At 49.9% G+C, this 25261-nt stretch overlaps 1 protein-coding gene across 1 annotated transcript in view; it reads right to left on the bottom strand.

The window, feature by feature from the left end:
- TIAM2 (TIAM Rac1 associated GEF 2) overlaps positions 1-25261 on the bottom strand; it is a 507083-nt gene that overhangs the window by 262405 nt on the left and 219417 nt on the right. The window contains exon 6 of the mRNA XM_066596062.1: positions 16117-16201. Within this exon, the coding sequence (XP_066452159.1) occupies positions 16117-16124 (8 nt within the window). The 5' untranslated portion in view covers positions 16125-16201. The remainder of the gene's footprint in view (positions 1-16116; positions 16202-25261) is intronic.

The following is a 25261-nucleotide window of genomic DNA, read 5'->3' as shown; positions in this document are numbered from 1 at the left end:
TCCCTGGCGCACCTTTCGTCCTCCTGCCTTTGATCTTTTTTGGCGGCATCTTCTGCACTTTGGGAGGTGTCTCGTATAGTGCTTTCTGAGGTGTCTGCGTGATTTGCGCTGTGCGTGCATATGCCTGGGCTGCTTGCATTATTCATGCTGTCTTCTGTGTAGTGTTCGTCTGGATTGACACTGTTTGCACCTTTATTTTTGTAGTTGGGGTTGTCTGCCTGACTTGTGACTTCCTGCTTATTTCCAGCATGATCTTGTACAGCATGTAGACTATTTTGTTTTTCCTTGTCCTTGCTGTGTTTAGCAGGGTCCGTTGTTGTGTTTGCTTTGTCTGCTCTTTCCTTTTGACTTTCACTTTCTGCATGTACTGTGTCTGCAGCTTCTTCCTCCCCTCCTGCTCCCTCCGTTTGTGTGCTTCTCTGTGGGCTCTCCCGCTCTCCCCTCTGTTGTTTTAGGCTTATGGAGTCCTGTTTTCTGCCCCCCTCCTCCCTGGCATACCTCGCCAGTTTACGTGCTGTGTCTGCACTGTTTGTGCTGGGCCGCGGTATGAGTGTTCTCGGCTCCCTCCCTCCGGCGCCATGTTGTTTCTGCCAGCCGCCGGCTTCATCTGCCTTCCCCCGCTCCTTGCCTCGCACCATTAACTCTGCTGCTGTCTGTTCTGTCTCCGGAGCTTGCTACTGTGCCTCCGCTGCTTTTTGATTGCCTTTCGGCGTCTCTGGGTCCCGTTAACAGGATGGGAATGTCGGATCTTGCAGGAGCTACTCTGAGATGCGACTATCTACATCTCCGGCCAGGCTCCGCCCCCCAAGGTATGGGTGTTTGACCATGTGGCGGCCCTGCAGATCTGGTCGGTTGTCGCCTGGGCTCTCTCCGCCCAGGAACAGGCGACCGCCCTAGTAGAATGGGCTCTAACTTCGCCCGGGAGTGGGATCCCTTGGGATCTGTATGCCTCTTCTATGGCCCTCCTGACCCACCGCGCTAGGGAGTCCTTAGTAGCGGCCCCTCCTCTGCGTGGACCCTGAAATTGAATAAAGAGGTTATTAGATTTCCTGAAGGTATGTGAGACCTCTAAATACTTCAGGACTGCTCTTCTCACATCTAGGTTATGGAACCTCTGTTCCGTCGTGTTACGGGGTTCCTGGCAGAAGGAGGGAAGTACTATTCTTTGCTCTCTGTGAAAGTCTGTAAGGACTTTCGGTTGAAAAAAAGGGTCGGGCCTAAACTCTATTTTGTCAGGGAAGACGGTCATATATGGGGTTTTAATAGAGAGGGCTTGGATTTCCCCGATCCGCCTGGCGGATGTAATGGCCACTAGGAAGGCAACCTTATATGAGAGGGTCTTAACTGAAAGTTCTTCCAGGGGCTCGAAGGGGTGTGCGCAAAGGGCCTGCAAAACAAGGTTCAGGTCCCATGGGGGCATGGTTTTCCTTATAAAGGGGTGGAGTCTGACTGCCCCTTTTAGGTATTTTTTGACTAGCCTATGGTCGCCTAAGGGGAAGTCAAAGAAGGCTCCCAGGGCGGCCACCTGGACCTTAAGGGTACCAGGTTTTAGCCCCATGTCCAATCCATCCTGAAGGAACTCCAGAATCTTATTAATGTCTGGTTGTTGGAGGTCGTGAATACTATGCCCCAACCACCTAGAGAAGGTGTCCCACACCCTGGTGTATATGTTCCTGGTGGACTCTTTGAGGCTCTCACATAAGGTGGTGGTCACCCTCCCTGATAGGCCCTGGTTCAGGTATTTTACCCGCTCAGCCTCCAGGCCGCCAGTCTGAACTGTCGGGCTTTTGGGCAAATCAGGGGACCCTGTTGAAGTAGGTCGTCTCTCCGTGGCAGATGTAGAGGCTCCTGTGTCGATAGAGCGGCCAGGAGCGGGAACCAAGGTCTCTTGGGCCAGAACGGGGCCACCAGGATAACGGAGCCCGGGGACCCCTGGATCTTCCTTAGAACCCGAGGGATCAGGGGGATAGGTGGGAAGGCGTATGCCAGGTCCCATTCCCACGCTTGGAATAGTGCATCTATTCCCAGGGAGCCCTCGTCTGCCCCCCTGGAAAAAAACCCGGGACACTTGCTGTTCTCCCGAGAGGCGAACAAGTCCACCTTTGGTGTCCCCCATCTTTCCGTAATTAACTGGAATGCCTCTGGATGTAGCGCCCACTCCCCAGGGTCTATCCTCCTGCGGCTGAGATAGTCTGCCATGGAATTCTCTGGGCCCCTTACGTGGAACGCTGAAACGGAAGGCGTCCGCTGCTCTATCCACCCGAGCACTTTCGCCGCCAGGTCTTGTAGTCGGGGGTTCCGCGTGGCTCCCTGGTGGCGAATGAGGGACACAGTTGTTATGTTATCTGAAAAAATCTTAATGGGTCTACCCCCAATCTCTGTCTCGAGGCCCCGGGTGGCCCTCCAGACAGCGCAAAGCTCTTTGTAATTGGAAGATTGAGTGGCTTCCTTCTGGTTCCAGCCCCCCTGGACGTAATGACAGCCTAAGTGGGCCCCCCAGCCAGTTGCGCTCGCGTCAGTGAAGATGGCTACTGGGGATGCAGGGTCCCAAGTCGTGGACCTGGCGAGGTTGGAGATAGACGTCCATCACCCCAAGGAGGACCTTACTTTGTGAGTAAGGATGACTTTCTGATCCAGGGAAGCTGGTGATTTGTCCCAGTTGCACAGGATAAAGTCCTGGAGAGTTCTACAATGTAACTGGGCCCATGGGACTACTCCAATACAGGCTGTCATGAGGCCGAGAACCCTCATGCCTCTCTTAAGGGAGACTTGGGTGGCTAACGAAAGACGGCTCTCGTCTTGGGATTGTTTTTTGCTTTTCTAGAGGAAGGGAAGAGCACTGGTGGTGTGAGTCCAGGATAACTCCCAGGAACTTTTTCCTTTGTTCGGGCCGAAGACTGGATTTGTCGAAGTTGATGATCCAACCTAACGACTCGAACAGGCGGAGTGTGAGGTTGACCCGTCGCTGGAGTTCCCGAAGCTGATCCTGCTATGAGCAGGAAATCGTCGAGGTATGGGACAATTAGCACTTTGTCCGTCCTTAGTGCCGCCACCATCTCTAACACTAGTTTGGAGAATACCCGAGGTGCGGAGGAAATCCCGAACGGCAGGCATGAAAATTGGAAATGCGAGACTGACCCCTCTATCACCAGGGCGAATCGAAGAAACTGTTGGGAATCTGAGTGTATGGGGATATGATAGTAGGCGTCCTTTAAGTCCACCGTGGCCATGACGCTATCTGGTGCGATTAGGGGGATCGCTGACCTCACTGATTCCATTTTAAATCTTTGGTATGCTATAGATTTGTTCAGGTATTTCAGGTTAATTATGATTCTATCGGACCCGTTAGGTTTTTTGATGAGAAACAAGGGGGAGTAGCACCCCCTGAACAGTTCTTCTGCGGGAACCGGGATAATGGCCCCTAGGGACAACAGGTCCCGTACCCCCGACTGGAGGGCCCGGGCCGACGCGGGTGACTGGTAGGGGGTAACCACGAACCTCCGGGGAGGAGGGGCGGAAAATTCAATTTTATAGCCCTCTGAGACCAGGCGTAAGGCCCAGGGGTTGGAGGTTATTTCGCTCCATTTATTGGCGAACCCACTAAGTCTACCCCCACTTGCCGGATCCCGGAGGGTGGATTCTCACCCTTTCCGCCTTTGGGGTAAGACCAGCGTCCGGTTTTCCCCTTCCCCCTGTATGTTCTAGGGGGAACACAGGGAGGGGGGTAGGAGGAGGAAGGCCGCTTGACGGGTTTCTCTGATGGTAGTCCCTGACTCTTGTCTGATGCCTTCTCTAGGAGTGTATCCAGGGAAGGCCCGAAGATCCGGCGTCCTTGGAAGGGCAAGGAGCAAAGCCTGTTCTTTGAGGCATTGTCCCCCGTCCAGGCTTTTACCCAGACGGCCCTCCTGGCTGTGTTCGAGAGCGCTGCTGAACGGGCCCCGAACCTTACTGACTCCATAGAGGCGTCCGCCAGGAAGCCGGTTGCCTGTTGGAGGAGGGGAAGGCAGTTAGAGATGTCTTCCCTCGAACCCCTTTGCGTAACCAGTGTCTGGAGTTGGTCTAACCAGACCGTCATAGATCTCGCTACTGACGTGGCCGTGATGTTGGTTTTCATGGTGAGGGCAGCAGACTCCCAGGCCTTTTTCATTGCCGAATCCACTCGTGTATCCAGTGGATCCCGCAATTGGGAGATGTCCTCAAAGGGGAGGGCAGCCTTCTTTGAGACCCTGGCGACCTCCAAATCCACTTTCGGGACAGTTTCCAGGAACTCAATGTCTTCCGGGGTGAAGACCATGCGATCTTTAAATTCTTTAGACAGGAAAAACTTGTGTTCTGCCTGTTTCCACTCGGTCAAGATTAGCTCTTTCAAGATATCGTTGACCGGAAATGATGGTTTGGGCTGCGGTAGGAGTCCCCGGAACAGGCTATCCTGGAAGGATGGCTGCTGCGGCGTCTCTTCCTCCACCTGCATGGTGTGTCGGACCGCTGTTAATAGTTGCCCCAGGTCCGCCGATGAGAAAAAGTACTTCCTTGCGTCTTCCATAGGCGGCAAGGATTCTGAGGGGGAATCTTCTAAGAGCCCTTCCTCAGAGTCCGACTCTTCTATCCGTGACCGCCTTACCCTTTTCGTGGGGGGCGGAACGGAAAGAGACGAGAGAGAGGCCTCGATCTCCTCGCGGATCATAGCTCGGATATCCGATATGCCCGAGGAGCCTTCCTCACGGACCACTTTCTCCGTGCAGTCTACGCATAAGGGTTTGGTGTGGCCCTCGTCTAGTCGCCGCAGGCAGACTGGACACTTGCACACTCGCTTCTTGGCCTCTCTGCCCTTTTGTGCATCTCTGTCCTAAGAGACGGAGACAGCAAAAAGGGGGGTTTCCAGCACCTGATATTTCATTTTTTACCCCTGGTGCGAGACCCCCGGAGGTCTACTCACCAGCAGGCTGCTCTCTGTGTCCTCTCTGGCCGACATCTTTTCCTAAGGTGCAGACCGAAGACATGCGGGGAAAATCCAGCTTTTCTCCTCTCTCTCTCTTTTTTTTTTTGTTAATTTTCAAATTTTGGCGTGACGCGGCCGTGCTGACGTCATGCCACCGCGCCGGACCCGGGGGATACAATATACGTCGGGACGCTTCTGAGGAGGACGCCTGCTGTCTGGAGACGCCGGATCGAGCGCGCTAGTCGATCCGTGCCGCGCGCTCTCCCACCCCTCGCTGGCATACCCGCTCAGCCGCTCTGCCCGACGGAGGATCCCTGGAGGCGCTGGTGTCCGGAGGGCGCTTCCAAGCCCTGCAGGTACAGGGCTGTATCTTCCCAGTGCGACAACCCCACTGGGCAGCGCACTGAGGAAGGATTTCCCCGCAGGGAGCGTGGTGCTGGTTTGGATCCTGCAGGTGAGGGTCCCCACGTAGGGTCTCACCCGCGCAAGCTCTGCCAGCCCGACCAGAGAGTCGTCCCCCCACGGGCGGGCAGGCAGCATAGGAGTTTCTCTTCTTCCTTTTTCCTGCCTCCAGCATACACCTGGAGGCTTCCGCTTGGACTGTCCTGTAGGGACAGGAAGACACTGGTGAGCCGGTGGTGGGAGTTGCCTTTTGTATGTTTTTCCGCTTCCTGTCCCAACAGGGGTCCAGCGGACAACCTCCATGTGTATGCTGTCAGGATGACGAGGGGAAATGGATTTTTAAAAACCGCGCGAGTCTCCCGCACGTGCGATCTGCACCCATAGGGAACCATTGGGCACCCGCAGGTAATTAAATATCTACGGATGTCATTTATCCCCATCGTGCGGATTGCACACGCGGGAAAACAACTGCAGCATGCTCCATTTTTGTGCGGTTTTCCCGCACGGAAGGCTTCCATTGAAGTCAATGGAAGCGGTATGGGTCCGCAGTATGGATGCAGCTGTCACCGGGAAAGCAGGAGTTTGGAAAAAAAAAAAAAGTCAAAACAGCCCATGTGCCCAGCACACCGCTGTCATCCGGGCAGGTAAGTATATAGTATTTCCTGGCCTCCTGTCTGCGGGCCAGGTGGAATCTGCTGCAGGATTCTGAACGGGAAAACTGTGAGAGCCCGTGGACATGAGGCCTAACTTTTCACAGAACTCATGGTCATCTAACAGCCTTTGTGTTCATTATTAGAGATGAGCGAACGTACTCGTCCGAGCTTGATATTCGTGCGAATATTAGGGTGTTCGGGATGCTCGTTACTCGTAACGAGTACCACGCGGTGTTCCGGTTACTTTCAGTTTCCTCTCTGAGACGTTAGCGCGCTTTTCTGGCCAATTGAAAGACAGGGAAGGCATTACAACTTCCCCCTGTGACGTTCAAGCCCTATACCACCCCCCTGCAGTGAGTGGCTGGGGCGATCAGATGTCACCCGAGTATAAAAGTCGGCCCCTCCCGCGGCTCGCCTCAGATGCGTTGTGAGTTAGCTAAGGGACAGTGGTATCGTGCTGGAGCTGCTGTAGGGAGAGCGTTAGGAGTTAGTGTAGGCTTCAAGAACCCCAACGGTCCTTCTCAGGGCCACATCTAATAGTGTGCAGTACTGCGTTAGCACTGTATTTTTTTTTTTTTCTTCAAAATTGGATCTGCAGAGCATTGCGCCCTGCAATAGGGACAGAAGTGGTGGTTAGGCAGGGAGAGTGTTAGCAGTGAGTGTAGGCTTCAAGAACCCCAACGGTCCTTTCTAGGGCCACATCTATCCGTGTGCAGTACTGTCCAGGCTGCTGTTAGCAGTGTTGCATATTTTTTTTTTTTCCCTCAAAACCGGCTGTGCAGACCATTGCACCCGGCATTAATACTACAGGGATAGAATTGTGTAGGCAGGGCCAGAAGACATACATTATTCATTGAATAGACGCAGTGTGGCTTGTCCTTTGAAAAACAAGGGAAAAAATTCTATTTCGCCTGCCTCTGACAGTCCTCAGGGCTCTGGGTACGTGTGTGCTGCGTGCAGAACGTTAAAAAAAAAATCAGACGCAGCCAGCTACGTTTTACTGCAGGCTTGCGCCAATTTTTTTCCTGCATGGGAAATCCCTTATCTGCTGTAGCGAATAACTTTGCATCACTGCAGTTCTCTGACACATTTGCAGGGCCACAACACAGTTATTAAACTTAGTAGTATTCATTGAATACACGCAGTGTGGCTTGTCCTTTGAAAAACAAGGGAAAAAATTCTATTTCGCCTGCCTCTGACAGTCCTCAGGGCTCTGGGTACGTGTGTGCTGCGTGCAGAACGTTAAAAAAAATCAGACGCAGCCAGCTACGTTTTACTGCAGGCTTGCGCCAATTTTTTTCCTGCATGGGAAATCCCTTATCTGCTGTAGCGAATAACTTTGCATCACTGCAGTTCTCTGACACATTTGCAGGGCCACAACACAGTTATTAAACTTAGTAGTATTCATTGAATACACGCAGTGTGGCTTGTCCTTTGAAAAACAAGGGAAAAAAATTCTATTTTGGCTGCAGGCTTGCGCCAATTTTTTCCTGCATGGGAAATCCCTGATCTGCTGTAGCGACTAACTTTGCATCACTGCAGTTCTCTGACACATTTGCAGGGCCACAACACAGTTATTAAACTTAGTAGTATTCATTGAATACACGCAGTGTGGCTTGTCCTTTGAAAAACAAGGGAAAAAATTCTATTTTGGCTGCAGGCTTGCACCAATTTCTTTCCTGGCTTGGAAATCACTGGTAATACAGCATGCTGAGGGGTAGGGGTAGGCCTAGAGGACGTGGACGCGGCCGAGGACGCGTAGGCCCAAGTGAGGGTGTGGGCACAGGCCGAGCTCCTGATCCAGGTGTGTCGCAGCCGACTGCTGCGCGATTAGGAGAGAGGCACGTTTCTGGCGTCCCCACATTCATCGCCCAATTAATGGGTCCACGCGGGAGACCTTTATTAGAAAATGAGCAGTGTGAGCAGGTCCTGTCGTGGATGGCAGAAAGTGCTTCGAGCAAGCTATCATCCACCCACAGTTCTGCGCCGTCCAGCGCTGCAAATCCGAATCCTGTCTGCTGCTCCTCCTTCCTTCCAGCCTCCTCACTCCACTACAATGACACATGCTCAGGAGCGGGAAGACTCCCAGGAACTGTTCTCGGGCCCCTGCTCAGATTGGGCAGCAGTGGTTCCTCTCCCACCAGAGGAGTTTATCGTCACTGATGCACAACCATTGGAAAGTTCCCGGGGTCCGGGGGATGAGGCTGGGGACTTCCGGCAACTGTCTCAAGACCTTTCAGTGGGTGAGGAGGACGATGACGATGAGACACAGTTGTCTTGCAGTGAGGTAGTAGTAAGGGCAGTAAGTCCGAGGGAGGAGCGCACAGAGGATTCGGAGGAAGAGCAGCAGGACGATGAGGTGACTGACCCCACCTGGTGTGCAACGCCTACTCAGGACAGGTCTTCAGAGGGGCAGGCAAGGGCAGCAGCAGGGCAGGTTGCAAGAGGCAGTGCGGTGGCCAGGGGTGGAGGCAGGGCCAGACCGAATAATCCACCAACTGTTTCCCAAAGCGCACCCTCGCGCCATGCCACCCTGCAGAGGCCGAGGTGCTCTAAGGTCTGGCAGTTTTTCACAGAGACGCCTGACGACCGACGAACAGTGGTGTGCAACCTTTGTCGCGCCAAGATCAGCCGGGGAGCCACCACCAACAGCCTCACCACCACCAGCATGCGCAGACATATGATGGCCAAGCACCCCACAAGGTGGGACGAAGGCCGTTCACCGCCTCCGGTTTGCACCGCTGCCTCTCCCCCTGTGCCCCAACCTGCCACTGAGATCCAACCCCCCTCTCAGGACACAGGCACTACCGTCTCCTGGCCTGCACCCACACCCTCACCTCCGCTGTCCTCGGCCCCATCCACCAATGTCTCGCACCGCACAGTCCAGCCGTCGCTAGCGCAAGTGTTGGAGCGCAAGCGCAAGTACGCCGCCACGCACCCGCACGCTCAATCGTTAACCGTCCACATAGCCAAATTTATCAGCCTTGAGATGCTGCCGTATAGGGTTGTGGAAACGGAGGCTTTCAAAGCTATGATGGCGGCGGCGGCCCCGCGCTACTCAGTTCCCAGTCGCCACTACTTTTCCCGATGTGCCGTCCCAGCCCTGCACGACCACGTCTCCCGCAACATTGTACGCGCCCTCACCAATGCGGTTAGTGGCAAGGTCCACTTAACTACGGACACGTGGACAAGCACAGGCGGGCAGGGCCACTACATCTCCCTGACGGCACATTGCGTGAATTTAGTGGAGGCTGGGACAGAGTCAGAGCCTGGGACCGCTCACGTCCTACCCACCCCCAGAATTGCGGGCCCCAGCTCGGTGGTGGTATGTTCGGTGGTGTATGCTTCCTCCACTAAACCACCCTCCTCCTCCTCCTCAACCTCTGTCTCGCAATCTAGATGTGTCAGCAGCAGCAGGACGTCGCCAGCAGTCGGTGTCGCGCGGCGTGGCAGCACAGCGGTGGGCAAGCGTCAGCAGGCCGTGCTGAAACTACTCAGCTTAGGAGATAGGAGGCACACGGCCCACGAACTGCTGCAGGGTCTGACAGAGCAGACCGACCGTTGGCTTGCGCCGCTGAGCCTCCAACCGGGCATGGTCGTGTGTGACAACGGCCGTAACCTGGTGGCGGCTCTGCAGCTCGGCAGCCTCACGCACGTGCCATGCCTGGCCCACGTCTTTAATTTGGTGGTTCAGCGCTTTCTGAAAAGCTACCCACGCTTGTCAGACCTGCTCGTAAAGGTGCGCCGGCTCTGCGCACATTTCCGCAAGTCCCACACGGACGCTGCCACCCTGCAACATCGGTTTAATCTGCCAGTGCACCGACTGCTGTGCGACGTGCCCACACGGTGGAACTCTACGCTCCACATGTTGGCTAGGCTCTATGAGCAGCGTAGAGCTATAGTGGAATACCAACTCCAACATGGGCGGTGCAGTGGGAGTCAGCCTCCTCAATTCTTTTCAGAAGAGTGGGCCTGGTTGGCAGACATCTGCCAGGTCCTTCGAAACTTTGAGCAGTCTACCCAGGTGGTGAGCGGCGATGCTGCAATCATTAGCGCCACCATTCCTCTGCTATGCATCTTGAGAAGTTCCCTGCAAACCATAAAGGCAGCCGCTTTGCGCTCGGAAACAGAGCCGGGGGAAGACAGTATGTCGCTGGATAGTCAGAGCACCCTCCTGTCTATATCTCAGCGCGTTCAGGAGGAGGAGGAGGAGCATGAGGAGGATGAGGAGGAGGGGGAAGAGACAGCTTGGCCCACTGATGACGGTACCCATGCTGCTTGCCTGTCATCATTTCAGCGTGTATGGCCTGAGGAGGAGGAGGAGGATCCTGAAAGTGATCTTCCTAGTGCGGACAGCCATGTGTTGCGTACAGGTACCCTGGCACACATGGCTGACTTCATGTTAGGACGCCTTTCTCGTGACCCTCGCGTTACACGCATTCTAGCCACTACAGATTACACACTGTGTACACACTGCTCGACCCACGCTATAAGGAGAACCTTCCCACTCTCATTCCCGAAGAGGAAAGGGGTTCGAGAGTGTTGCTATACCACAGGACCCTGGCGGACAAGCTGATGGTAAAATTCCCATCCGACAGCGCTAGTGGCAGAAGGCGCAGTTCCGAGGGCCAGGTAGCAGGGGAGGTGCGGAGATCGAGCAGCATGTACAGCCCAGGCAGTGCAACAGTCTTTAAGGGCCTGGACAGCTTTATGGCTCCCCACCAAGACTGTGTCACCGCTCCCCAGTCAAGGCTGAGTCGGCGGGAGCACTGTAAAAGGATGGTGAGGGAGTACGTAGCCGATCGCACGACCGTCCTCCGTGACGCCTCTGCCACCTACAACTACTGGGTGTCGAAGCTGGACACGTGGCCTGAACTAGCGCTGTATGCCCTGGAGGTGCTTGCTTGTCCTGCGGCTAGCGTCTTGTCGGAAAGGGTGTTTAGTGCGGCTGGGGGAATCATCACAGATAAGCGTACCCGCCTGTCAACCGACAGTGTCGACAGGCTAACACTCATCAAGATGAACAAAGCCTGGATTTCCCCAGACTTCTCTTCTCCACCAGCGGACAGCAGCGATACGTAAGCAATACGTAGGCTGCACCCGCGGATGGAAGCTTGGTTCTCTCTCACCATCCAAAACGGGGACATTTCTGCTTCATCAATCTGTGTCTAATATTCCTCCTCCTCCTCCTGCTCCTCCTCCTGAAACCTCACGTAATCACGCTGAATGGGCAATTTTTCTTAGGGCCACAAGGCTCACTCATCTAATTTTTCTAAACAATTTTTATATGTTTCAATGCTCTTAAAAGCGTTGAAACTTTAACTTGAACCAATTTTTAGTTAAACTGCGCTGCCTCCAGGCCTAGTTACCACTTAAGCCACATTAACCAAAGCGATTAATGGGTTTCACCTGCCATCTTGGTTGGGCATGGCCAATTTTTACTGAGGTACATTAGTACTGTTGGTACACCAATGTTTTGGGGCCCTCACCTACAGTGTAATCATAGCAATTTGTATGTTCTTCGCCTGCACTCATGGTACAGAAGTGTGTGTGGGGTTGGCCTACACTTTAGCTACATAAATGTAACTTGGGCCTTGGCTATACTGCAGCTACTGAAATGGAACTAACACTGCGCTCCCACTATACTGCTGCTTCGGAATTGTTCCTGGGGCCTGTGTAGGCTGCTACTATTACTGAAATGGAACGAAGACTGCGCTCCCACTATACTGCTGCTTCGGAATTGTTACTGGGGCCTGTGTAGGCTGCTACTATTACTGAAATGGAACTAAGACTGTGCTCCCCCTATAATGCTGCTAGTGATATGTTAGTGGGGCCTGTCGCTAATGCTACGGCTGAAATGTTACTAATTCTGGGCTCTGCCTATACCGCTGCTAATGGTATGTCTCTGGGGTGTGGAAACAGAGGCTTTCCAAAGACATGATGGCGGCGAGGCCATTTCCCACCAATGCTGTTACTGTTAAGGTGCATATAACCACGGACACGTGGAGAGGACACGTAGTGCCTCCAAAACATCCCCCGCCACGGCCCACTTAATCCTGGCCACATTCCGAAAACCAACAAAATAAAACCGTGCTACTAGGTCCGCAGTCACCACCACATTACCACCAACGCGGTTACTGTTAAGGTACATATAACCAGTCTGACTGGGGCATGCAGTGTGGGCCGAAGCCTACCTGCATTAAGCACGACATTACTACCTCAGCTGTGTTGGGCAATGCAATGGGATATTTTTGTGTATCGCCGGTGGGTTCCAGGGAGCCACCCATGCTGTAAGTGCACACGGAGTTTAACCTACATGTGTCCACTTGTAAAGAACCCCAGTCTGACTGGGGCATGCAGTGTGGGCCGAAGCCCACCTGCATTAAGCACGACATTACTACCTCAGCTGTGTTGGGCAATGCAATGGGATATTTCTATGTACCGCCGGTGGCTTCCTGGCACCCACCCATGCTGTGGGTCCACAGGGAATTATAAATGCATCTGTTTCCACTTGTAAAGAACCCCAGTCTGACTGGGGCATGCAGTGTGGGCCGAAGCCCACCTGCATTAAGCACGACATTACTACCTCAGCTGTGTTGGGCAATGCAATGGGATATTTTTATGTATCGCCGGTGACTTCCTGGCACCCACCCATGCTGTGGGTCCACAGAGAATTATAAATGCATCTGAAAGCACATCTAAAGAACCCCAGTCTGACTGGGGCATGCAGTGTGGGCCGAAGCCCACCTGTATTAAGCACGACATTACTACCTCAGCTGTGTTGGGCAATGCAATGGGATATTTCTATGTACCGCCGGTGGCTTCCTGGCACCCACCCATGCTGTGGGTCCACAGGGAATTATAAATGCATCTGTTTCCACTTGTAAAGAACCCCAGTCTGACTGGGGCATGCAGTGTGGGCCGAAGCCCACCTGCATTAAGCACGACATTACTACCTCAGCTGTGTTGGGCAATGCAATGGGATATTTTTGTGTATCGCCGGTGGGTTCCAGGGAGCCACCCATGCTGTCGGTCGACAGGGACTTCACAATAGGGAGTTGTACCTGCCTGTGTCTATGAATTAAAAAGCCCGGTCTGACTGGGGCATGCAGAGACACCTTGACAGAATGAATAGTGTGTGGCACATAGGTTCCCCATTGCTATGCCCACGTGTGCAGCTCCTGATGGCGGTGGCACAGGATTCTATTTCTCATTGCTTCTGTACAGCATTGTGGGCTATCGCCCCGCCCCTTTTAAAGAGGGTCGCTGCCTAGCCGTGCCAACCCTCTGCAGTGTGTGCCTGCGGTTCCTCCTCATGGCAGACGCACTTCTAAATAGACATGAGGGTGGTGTGGCATGAGGGCAGCTGAAGGCTGCGCAGGGACACTTTGGTGTGCGCTGTGGGGGGGAGGGGGGGCGGTTGGGCAGCATGTAACCCAGGAGAAGTGGCAGTGGAGTGTCATGCAGGCAGTGATTGTGCTTTGTTGGAGGTAGTGTGGTGCTTAGCAAAGGTATGCCATGCTAATGAGGGCTTTTCAGAAGTAAAAGTTTTTGGGAGGGGGGGGGGCCCCACTCTTGCCGCTATTGTGGCTTAATAGTGGGACCTGTGAACTTGAGATGCAGCCCAACATGTAGCCCCTCGCCTGCCCTATCCGTTGCTGTGTCGTTCCCATCACTTTCTTGAATTGCCCAGATTTTCACACAAGGAAACCTTAGCGAGCATCGGCGAAATACAAAAATGCTCGGGTCGCCCATTGACTTCAATGGGGTTCGTTACTCGAAACGAACCCTCGAGCATCGCGAAAAGTTCGTCCCGAGTAACGAGCACCCGAGCATTTTGGTGCTCACTTATCTCTATTCATTATCAATCTTGTAATATACTTGTATTAAAAAATGTTTATATACACTCTTTATCAAATAAAATCAAGCAACTAGAAGGAGTTCTCGTTTTTGATGCAAAACTTGGCATGCAGTTACATCTGAGGCAGATATGCAAATTATGAGGGTTGTGACGTGATTAGATGAATGGTCTTGTCACCTCAGGACCTAAAAGTGGTTCCCCCCCTTGTCCTATAAAAGGCACTCAGAGGCTTCTTGTGTGTAGTGACCACTTCTTCCGCGTGTGTAGAGCTTGTTAACCAGAGAAGAGGTTCCCCCCCCCGTTGCCAGAGTCTGAGAGGGAGGGCATTATTGGAATGCCAGAATGTCAAGAATTGCCCGTCACCTGGGCCATTCTGACAAGACCATTAGGAAGTCCGGGATCAGGATGTCCTCAACAGACCACCAATAGAGAGGATTGTCTAATTGCCCGACAAGCACCAGCAGTTCCACTTATTTCGTTGTCCACCATCCAGCGACAGGTTGTGCCGTCAATACAAGCATCTTGTGTCTGTCTGAACCATTTTCAGGCACTTGGCTGTAGGACTTTGGTCTCATGGCACCTATTAGGTGTACAGCCTCTCACACCAAGCCTCCATCGCCTCCGCTTGCAGTAGTGTCGTGAATGACAAAGCTGGACAGTTATAGAGTGAAACCGGGTTGTCTTCAGTCATAAGTCCAGGTTTAGTTTGGGCACTGATGATGGCACTGTTCATGTCTGAAGACCTCGGGGGGAGCGCCTCAATCTTGCCTTTGCTGTGGAGCTGCACACTGCCCCCACTGCTGGTGTGATGGTCTGGGCAGCCACATGTGTTGCCTCACATTGCATGGCTTGCAAGAGGCATTTTCCAGCAGTATAATGCTTGGTCAGACACACACAAAGGTGTCGCAGGAATGCCTTCACAACATTGTCACACTTCAGTGGCCTCTCTGGTTGCCAGATGTATCACCAATAGAACGTGCATGGGACATCTGGAACACAAACTTCAACAGCCTATGAGTTTGCACGATCAAGAGGCTTAGTTATAGCAAATGTGGAACTATATGCCACAGGATACCTTATGTAACCTGTATGCTTCCATGCCCATCCGTATCACATCTTGTAGCCAAGCAAGAGGCGGCCCAAAAGGGAACTAGAGCCTCCATGCTCACCCATATCACATCTTGTATCCAAGCTAGAGGCGGCCCAGCAGAGTACTAGAGCTTTCATGCCTACCCGTATCACATCTTGTATTTAAGCTAGAGGCGGTACAACAGGATGCTACAGCCTCCATGCCAGCCCATATCACATTTTGTATCCAAGCTAAAGGCGCTACAACAGGGTCCTAGAGCCTCCATACCTGCCCATATCACATCTTACATCCAACCTAGAGGCGATGGAACAGGGTACTAGAGCCTTCATGCCTGCCATATCACATCTTATATCCAAGCTAGAGGTGGTAAAACAGGGTACTAGAGCCTCCATGCCCGCCCGTATCACATCTTGTATCCAAGCTAGACGTAGCCCAGAAGGGTACTAGAGCCTCCATGCCTGCCAGTATCACATCTTGTGTCCAAGCTAGAGGCGCTACAACAGGGTACTAAAGCCTCTCTACAAGGTATCAGTTCTCCATAATAAATGCTCCTTTTGCTCTGATATTGTGATCAGTTACTTTATATCAACGTTACAATCACACAGAGAAAGTTTCATTCCATTTAGACAAATTCTAGATGCTTGATTTTTTTTTGACAATGAGTATACCAAAAAGGCCATATAATTCCAAAATTCTACAATTATATCAGTTCCATATTATTTTTTAACAAAAAACACCACTAATTCTTTATTAAACTATGAATAATTTTGTTCATCATCCATCAATTTAAAGAATATTTGTCAATGTGAAACCACCCTAAGCTAACTAAAAGTAGTATAATGTTAGACTAGACTGCATATATATTTGACAGATTTATCATTCAGCAAAGTCATTGTGATAAATCTGGCGCATTGTTTACAAATAAACTGAGTCTCGATTTTCCTATATCTTCTCTCATCCAAGTCCCCACCTTCAGCAGTGATCATAGTATTTAGTTGCCTAAATACATGCATATTCATCATCTTTTGTAATGTCCAAAAAAAAATCGATGGTTTGTGTGGTGTATTGAAATTATTCATCTGCGGTCTACATTTGTGCTTATCTAATAGAAAATAAAACCATCTACTGATTTATAAAGCTACAAGTATTTTGGAGTAATTATAATACTTACCGTTTCATCTGGAGCTATATCCAAATACAATTCACAGTTGAAAATGGTCGCATCGTGGTTTCTTTTATTGAATATGTGAAATATCCTTAAAAAAAAAAAAGTCTACAATGATGAGAAGGAACAAACCATTTCATGCACTGATGTACAGACAGGAATATAGTCAGTACAAAATACAACTATTTCTTATGTTTATCTGACACTTTTAACCCTGTAAGTTCCAAGCACTTTAAATTTGCAGCACTTGGTTCGGGACTTTAATCCCGAGCGATGGTAAAAATACAGAGTAGGAATAAAGCTCCTGCTTCTGTAATCTCGCAGGAGCAGGCAGAATCCTCAGTTGTCATTGACAGCTGAGGACCTGGAGGAGAATGCAGAAGCATTATTACCAGCTTCTATCTTCTCTCTTGCAGACTAAATAGGACTCAAAGAACACTATTTAGTGAATACAGAAAGTGGAACTGCCACTCCCAGTATTCGATCCAGCGATCACGGGACCACCTTGTTTCCCCTGCACAGCAGGGCTGCAGGGTCTCAGCAGACCCAGATCAGCTCTGTCACGGACTACTGTCACTACAGGGGGATGTTTTCCCCTATAACTGGGGCTGTTTACGGATGCTGCTCCTATAGACCTTCACAGGTATAGACTAAAAATAATAATTTTATTAGAATCCTTTAAAACGACACTTATGGGCCAACAAACAAAAAAAGACGCGCTACAGACAGGGGTTAACCAGATGAGTGATCATTTGTAACTCATCAAACGATACAAGACATGCATCATCCAATGTCTCTAATTCTCCAAGTGTAACCAAGACACTTGGATTTATCTTACTGCCTTACTAAGCCTTATAGAGCTGCACCAAGCTTACAGCTCAATCTTTGGCTTGTGATAACATAATTTTTTGCCTATCATTAGCAGACAAAAATTGTATCATTGATCTGATGCTACAATACATGATTGTGCAAATCAACATATAATTAAAGTAACCATCTCTCTTATGCCCCTAAATAGTGGCATTTCATCTCTCAAAAATACAATATTACCCTCTCTGCATTACTTCACCCAGACTTCATTGTGGGGTGATGACAAACACGCTTGCAGTAACATCACTCTGCCAGCGCTGTCACTACACACCAAGTTACATTGTTCTATTATGACAAGGGTTATTATCGCTTTATCTTACAAGTGTAGTAGATTCCAGTAAGGATAACTGGATTTGTCCAGTCGATATTATCAGCTCCTGATGAACTGCTCATATTTAAGCAGGGAAACGCGTTGAGCTGTTGTTCCGTTTTTTTCCTCCTTTAAAACTGGATGATCAACCCTATATCTATTAACATAGAGCCTTAGTTTTGCTCTTTTTCTCCTTGAAAACTGGATGATCAACTCTTTACCTATTAACATCATTTGAGCTGTTGTGAGCTAAGTCTCACAAGTCAAACCAATCCTCAGAATCCGTGCATAAGACATCGGACATCCATAGCTTATTCATCTCTGTGTCTCGGTTACACTTGGAGAATCAGAGACATTGGATGATGTATGTCTTGTATCGTTTGATGAGTTACAAATAATTACTCATCTGGTTAACCCCTGTCTGTAGTGCATCTTTTTTTGTTTGTTGGCCCATAAGTGTCGTTTTAAAGGATTCTAATAAAATTATTATTTTTAGTCTATATCTGTGAAGGGCTATTTTAAAATTACATATATAGACTTTTCCACTGTAGCTGGGGCGTCTATAGGAGCAGAGTCACAGAGGCAGAAAAGTATAAAATTAAAAAAAGTAGACAATGTAAATGATTCCCAGAGGTCTTATATTACGTAATGGGGGACACAGAAGTAAAAAAAAATTTTGTTACAAAAAAGAAACATTACAGAATAAAATATATATACATAGATATATGTGAATAACCCCACTGCTGACGCCAGTCTAAACCATTGCCATATGCACCCTATTATCCGAGACTATACAAATTATACAAAGTGAGAAACTTTTTCCTGTACTTTAGTTTAGAGTAAATATACTAAATTTAAAATCAAACTATAAATTTTAAAAAGAAAAAAAATTCTAGCTTTTTACCCCAAATAAAACAGAAAAAAAAAAAACACAACAAAAAAGTTTAGTGAAAAAAAGATATAAAAAAATAGCCCTATATGTCATGGGGAACAAAAAGGCAGTACAAATAATTTCGGTAGCTGATGAAAAAAAAATAAAACATAGGGCAGTAAAACCACCACACACATAAAATCCCTAAAAAGTGTCTGGTCTTTTTGGACTGAAACACCCTGGCCCTTAACCCCCTTCAGTGGCACGCCCCGAAATTTTCCGGGACTAGCTGCATTTTGGAGCTATGTTTTACCATGGGAGTATTAGAGAAGAGGCAGCGGCAGGAGAAAGGCAGCGACGGTGGCAGCAGGGGGAGACGACCCAGCAGCAGCAGGGGGAGACCCGGCCGCAGCAAGAGGAGAAGACCCGGCCACAGAAAAAGGAGAAGACCCGGCCACAGCGGCTGCAGCAGGAGGAGAGACGCCGTTGGCACCAGCAGCGGCGGGGCCAGGAGGAGACATGCTGTCGGCACTAGCAGCGGCAGGGCCAGGAGGAGAGGTGGCGGCTGCGGCGCGGGGCCAAGAGCTGGCGGCAGGAGAAGAGGCAGCGGGAGACCGGGCCGCAGTGACGGCAGCAGGGGGAGATGCGGCGGCAGTGGCGGACCAGGAGACCCAGCGGCAGCGGCGGACCAGAACACCCGGCGGCAGAGGTGGACCAGGAGACCCGGCAGCAGCAGGAGAGCCCCAGGTCATAGCAGCAGTGTCAGTATGGATTTTTGCCTGGGCTGGAGGCTTACGGTTAGGCTGGGTTCCCACAGGACGTATTTTTGGCGGAAATCTTGCGGTTTTGCCGCAGCAAAAAACCCTCAAGATTTCCACCGGGAAGGCGCTGCTTCAAAACCTGCGACTCTTAGCTGCGGATTTTGGAGCGGCTTCGTCAGATGCTTTTTCGTTGCGGCCAGCATTTCCATAGAGGAGAGGGTGGCTGCAGCAGAAAAAAAAGAATGGACATGCTGCGTGCTGGAAATCCATGTCGCAGCGACGGCTTTGCCATGACGGATTCTCCACCCTGTATGAACGAGATTTTTGACAAAATTAGCGTTGCCACAGCAAAATCCCGCAGGGAAATTCTTCGGTAAATCCGCCTAAGGCTGGGTTCACATGGGATGGATGTGCTGCGGAATTCTTGCGAATTGTCTGCACCAAAAATCCGTGAGAATTCCGCTAGAAATCTGCAGCTGCGGGTTTTGGACCAACTTAGCCGCCTGTGTTTCTGCTGCGGCCATCTCTCCCCATAGAGAGAAGAAGAGCCGCTGTGGAAAAAAAAAAAAAGAATTGACATGCTGCATATTTAATTCCCGCTTCGCACGGCCATTTCTGCACCTTTTGTCCGCAACAGATTGGCCGCAGTGTGTGGACGAGATTTTTGCAAATCTCATCCACTTTGCTGGCTAATCCTGGGATTAGGAGCAGCGTGTGGAATTTATCCGCACGGAAATTCCACAGCAAATCCGTACTGTGTGAACCCAGCCTAATATCCACTACATGACCATGCAAAACACAATGCCATAAGCTGTGGCATTGTGTTCTGCACACACATGCCTGCACAGTCCCACAGAGAACCAGTGCAGAACTTTTAAAAAAAAGAAGCGGGAAGCTATAACCGATCTGCCGGCAACTTCCTGCTTTTTTTTTTAACTCCTGCATTGTTTACACATTGCCACGGAGACCATCGGCTTGTCAGAAGTCGGTCAATGGTCCCTGTGGCAGGGAGAGCTGTTGATCGGCTGTAAGATGATCGCCGGGCACCAGCTCTTACAGCGGAGAATAGAGAAAACCTCCGATCTCCACTGTTTGAACCTTCACATGCCGTGGTCTGTGCAACCGCAGCATGTAAAGGGCTGATAGAGGGTAAGGGCTCCCTCTGTCACCATCGGGCAGCTCTCTCAGACTCTATCTGAGCGTCATAGCCTGTTCAATACCCTGCTATGCCTTAGCATAGCAGAGTATTGGAAGAATAAAAAAAAGTATTATGCATGGCAAAAATGGAAAAAAAAAATGTTAAAGTAAAAACAAAACAAAAAATATTAAGAAAATTATAAAAGCATAAAAAACACCAAAACCCCACCTTTTTTCCCTTTACTTTGTAAAAAAATAAAAAGCAAAATTACACATGTGGTATCCCTGCGTTCGTAATGACCTACAGAAGGAAGTCAGAAGATTATTTAATCTGCACGGTGCACGGTGTGGAAAAAAAAAAATTTAAACGTGGCAAAAAAGCTAATTTAGCTCACCATACAAAAAGCGGAACAGAAAGTGATCAAAATGCTGCACGATCAACTAATACAAGGTACAACTCATCCCGCAAAATAAAAACACTTCACAGAGGCAGTAAGGTCCCAATTACTTAATCAAGCTCACTTTTAGGACCCAAAAATATAAATTCATAAAAATTAACTTTTAATAAATATTGCTGCAAAATAAAAACCCTTACACAGCTTTGTTGATGAACAAATTAAAATGCTAGAGGTCTTTGAATGCAGCCCTAACAAAAAATAATCTTTTTTTTTTATTTTAAAGTGTGAAAAAGTAGCGAAAAAGAAAAAAAACAATTACAATTCGGTATTGGCATAATCGTACTGGCCTGTAAAATGACTTTAAAATATCATTTATACTGCTCAGAGAATGCAGGGAAAAATAATAAAAAACATGCCAGAATTACAGATTTTGTTAATCTTGCCCTTAAAAAAAATTTAATAAAAAGCGATCAAAATTTTACATGTTCCAATAAATTAGAAAATTGAAGACTAGAGTTCATCCCGCAAAAAACACGGCCTTCTAGAGCTCTGGTAATTGAAGAAAAAAATTAATACGGCTCTTGGAATTTGGCGACACAAAAGCAAACCTTTAAGAAAAAAAAATGTTTTAAATGTACAAAAATAGCAAAACATAAAAAAACTGTAAAAACTTGGTATTGCCGGAATCATGTTAATGTTATCACACTATTTATGCTGCACGCTGAACGCCGTAAAAATGAAATCCAAAAAACAAACGGCAGAATTTATTTTTTTCCCCAATTTCCCTACAAATTTTTTTTACAAAAGTTATGCAATACATTATATATACCCAAAAACGATGCTATCAAAAAGTACAACTTGTCCCGCAAAAAACAAGCCCTCATATGGCCGTGTCAATGGAAAAATGAAAAGGTTATGGCTCTTGGAACACGACTGCAAAACGAGTTGAAATTAAATGATCAGACCATTTAAAAAACCTGCCCTAGTGGGTCTGACAGGGTGGTAAGAAACCCACCACTCAAGGGGTTAAGGGGTTAATTACTAGAGATGACCAAAAGGTGGAAAAGGCAGCAAGGTTGGAAAACCAGCACACAGCGTGGTTGAATGCAATACTACGGAGTTACTTCAGAATACTACCTTTAATAAACCCCTTCCCCCAGAACAGGAAGAAGGAACCTTGTTTTCAGGTTCACAATTTATGGTGTATCTCAGGGGTCCCCAACCACCGGGCCGTGGACCGGGGCCGGGCCGTTGGGTGTTTAGCGCCGGTCCGCGGCACCGCCGGGATCTTTTGCTCTAAACACAAGGCCCGCGGGCCGCATCCGGCCAGCTGCCTTGTGTTATGTGGCTCGCGGCGTGCCAACACCGCTCACCACTGAAGCGATTACCAGCGGGGGCGCCGCAGCTCCTCGCTGGTAATCGCGCTGATCCCGCCGCACACTGACGTGTGCAGCCCGGAGCGCTTCCTCCCCGAGTCCCCTGCTCATTAGTTCCGCAGGAGAGGACTCGGGGAGGAAGCGTTCCGGGCTGCACACTGACGTCAGGGCAGAGAGCGACGCTGACAGCAGGGAGGAGGTAAGTATATAGGTTGGGGGGCTGCTTACTACTGGGGGGGCTGCATATTATGGGAGGGGGGCTGCCTATTACTGGGGGGGGGCTACTTATTACAGGGGAAGGGGCTGCCTATTACTGGGGGGGGGGGCCTGCTTATTACTGGGGGGACTTGCTTATTACTGGCGGGGCTACTTATTACAGGGGAAGGGCTGGTTATTACTGGGGTGGGAGCTACTTATTACAGGGGAAGGGGCTGCTTATTACTGGGGGGGCTGGTTATTACTGGGGGGGGCTACTTATTACAGAGGAAGGGGCTGCCTATTACTGGGGGAGGGGCTGCCTATTACTGGGGGGGGCTGCCTATTACTGGGGGGGTGACCTGCTTATTACTGGGGAGGGGGGCTGCTTATTACTGGGGGGATGGGGCTGCTTATTACTGGGGGGGCTGCTTATTACTGGGGGGGGGCTGCTTATTACTGGGGGGGGGGCTGCTTATTACTGGAGGGGGGGCTGCTTGTTACTGGAGGGGGGCTACTTATTACAGGGGAAGAGGGTGCCTATTACTGGGGGGGCTGCCTATTACTGGGGGGGTCTGCCTATTACTGGGGAGGGGGGCTGCTTATTACTGGGGGGATGGGGGCTGCTTATTACTGGGGGGGGCTGCTTATTACTGGGGGGAGCTGCTTATTACTGGGAGGGGGGGCTGCTTATTACTGGAGGGGGGGGCTGCTTGTTACTGGAGGGGGGCTACTTATTACAGGGCAAGAGGGTGCCTATTACTGGGGGTGGGGGGGCTGCCTATTACTGGGGGTGGGGAGGCTGCCTATTACTGGGAGGGGCTGCCTATTACTGGGGGGGACCTGTTTATTACGGGGGGGGGCTGTTTATTACTGGGGGGGACCTGCTTATTACTGGGGGGAATGCTTCCTGGGGGGGGGGGTACTTATTACAGGGGAAGGGGGTGCCTATTACTGGGGGGGGCTGCCTATTACTGGGGGTGGGGCGCTGCATATTACTGGGGGGCGCTGCCTGTTACTGGGAGGGGCTGCCTATTACTGGAGGGGACCTGCTTATTACTGGGGGGTCCTGTTTATTACGGGGGGGGGGGACCTGCTTATTACTGGGGGTAGGGGCTACTTATTACAGGGGGAGGGGCTGCTAATTACTGAGAGGTGGGGCTGTCTATTACTGGGGCGGGGGGAGATAAATTATATGCTGCCCTATGTGTGTGCTGGGGAGGGGGGATAGATTATATACTGCCCTATGTGTGTGCTGCCAGGCGGAGGGGGGGGGGGGTATATATTATACTGCCCTATGTGTGTACTACCAGGACATTCTAAATGTCATAATTAAATAAGAATGCACTAAACTCCAACCCCCTTCATAGCCCCGCCCCATATAACCAAAGCCCCGCCCATGTCCCACCCAACCCTGCCGGGCCTTGTAAAAATGGTCTTGCTTGAAGCCTGTCCCTGGTGCCAAAAAGGTTGGGGACCACTGGTGTATCTTATTGTCTATGTGCAGAAACCCCATTTAAGCTTATGTAGAGAAATAGGCAATGGTCAGACCATAAAAACACCCTTGAAAAGGCTCTTTTAGGGGCTAAAACACGTTTCCTATCTGTTCTATGTCTATTGTTTTATGGCTGTAGCGGTCTATGTCCTCCTATATAATAAACTAGCTGTTATTCCCGGCTTCGCCTGAGTTAATTTGGTGCAGTTGTTCACCTGTTATTCGCACGGAACATTTTCATGAAGTCATGGTTACTTCAGAGGAACCAAGGAATAAAATATGTATACACATAGAGGAGCGTTAGATATGTACCGATGTCCCTCTGCAGAATATGCCACCCCTGCCAGTCTCCTCACTTTTACCCTTAAAGGTAACACCCTTTTATTCAAATTTAACACAAGACTAGAGGTTGCAGCCCTTTCTTAGCCTTAAAAGCATACTCCATCCCTGCAGTCCATGGCTGCTTCCTTATGTACTTTACAGCCTTTCAGTATATGCACATAGAAATCAGTTAGATTGTTCTCAGTATGTAAGCATAGAGGTGAGGTAGATTCTCCTCAGTATATGCACACAGAGGTCAGTTAGATTGTTGTGCCAAAATTCCCACTGGTACCACATCGGCAAGTTACATTACATGGGGGGCACTTACTTTTGCACTTAGCATTGAATAATCGAGTACTGACACCTTTACTTTTCCTATTTAGGACCTAAAGAATGGTCTTGCCAAATTTCATGTTTGTACGACACCGGGAAGTTAAGAGAATTAGATTAGGTACATTACATAGGGGGTGCCAATACTTTTGCACTTTGGAAAAGTAAAGGGGTCACAACTTGATTATTGAATGCTAATCGCAAAAGTATTGGCACCCCTATGTAATGTACGTAATCTAATTCTCTAACTTCCCGATGTCGTACAAACATGAAATTTGGCACAAGCATTCTTTAGGTCCTAAATAGGAAAAGTAAAGGGCTCACAACTCAATTATTCAATGCTATTTAAAACCTAAAGAATGGTTGTTCCAAATTGTATTTGTACGACACCGGGAAGTTAGAGAATTAGTGGCGAGTCAGTCAGTCAGTGAGTGAGTGTCAGTCAGTCAGGGCTTTAACTTATATATATATTGCCTATTTCTCTGCATGTTATCTGATACATCCATTTCAGAATCCCCATTGGCGCTCTTCATGTGTGGATGTCTGGTGCACCAGGACTGATGAACTTATTGAAATCTTGTTTATTATACTGCCTGCCAGGATTGGAGGCATGCCGGACTGTTCCTTTTAGGAGGTCCAGGCCCACCAGGGTGCGTTATATATTTAATTACTCACCATCGCACTTAACATTAAAACCTTCTGTGGCTTGCGAATGCAGGAGTAAGCAGCGTCTCTGCAGAGCTTCCGGTATCCCCACCATAAATACCTGCCATACACCGCAGCATCCGGCTCAAAGTGATCCCCGGGGTAGCCATGGGGAAGAAGAGAGGCACCGGCAGACCTGTGACAGCTGAAGAGGAAGAGCCGCCGACAATTCAGCGCTACCTCGGGACGTGTGGTGGCTCCCTCTCCCAAGATAGCGCTGGACCACGTGCACCCAGCCCCTCCACTCCACAGCAGCAGCAGCGCGCAGGCTCACAGACCAGAGGACATCAGCACAAGCGGCACAGAAGAGCCAGATAAGTGTATCCCCACAAAAACGGGACACACACCGCAGGCTTTACTCCCCCAGGTTTTACTCACCCCA

This window comes from Eleutherodactylus coqui, chromosome 3 (genome assembly GCF_035609145.1).
Source record: "Eleutherodactylus coqui strain aEleCoq1 chromosome 3, aEleCoq1.hap1, whole genome shotgun sequence".
Lineage (NCBI taxonomy): Eukaryota > Metazoa > Chordata > Amphibia > Anura > Eleutherodactylidae > Eleutherodactylus > Eleutherodactylus coqui.
This window is presented reverse-complemented; position numbering and strand designations above follow the sequence as displayed.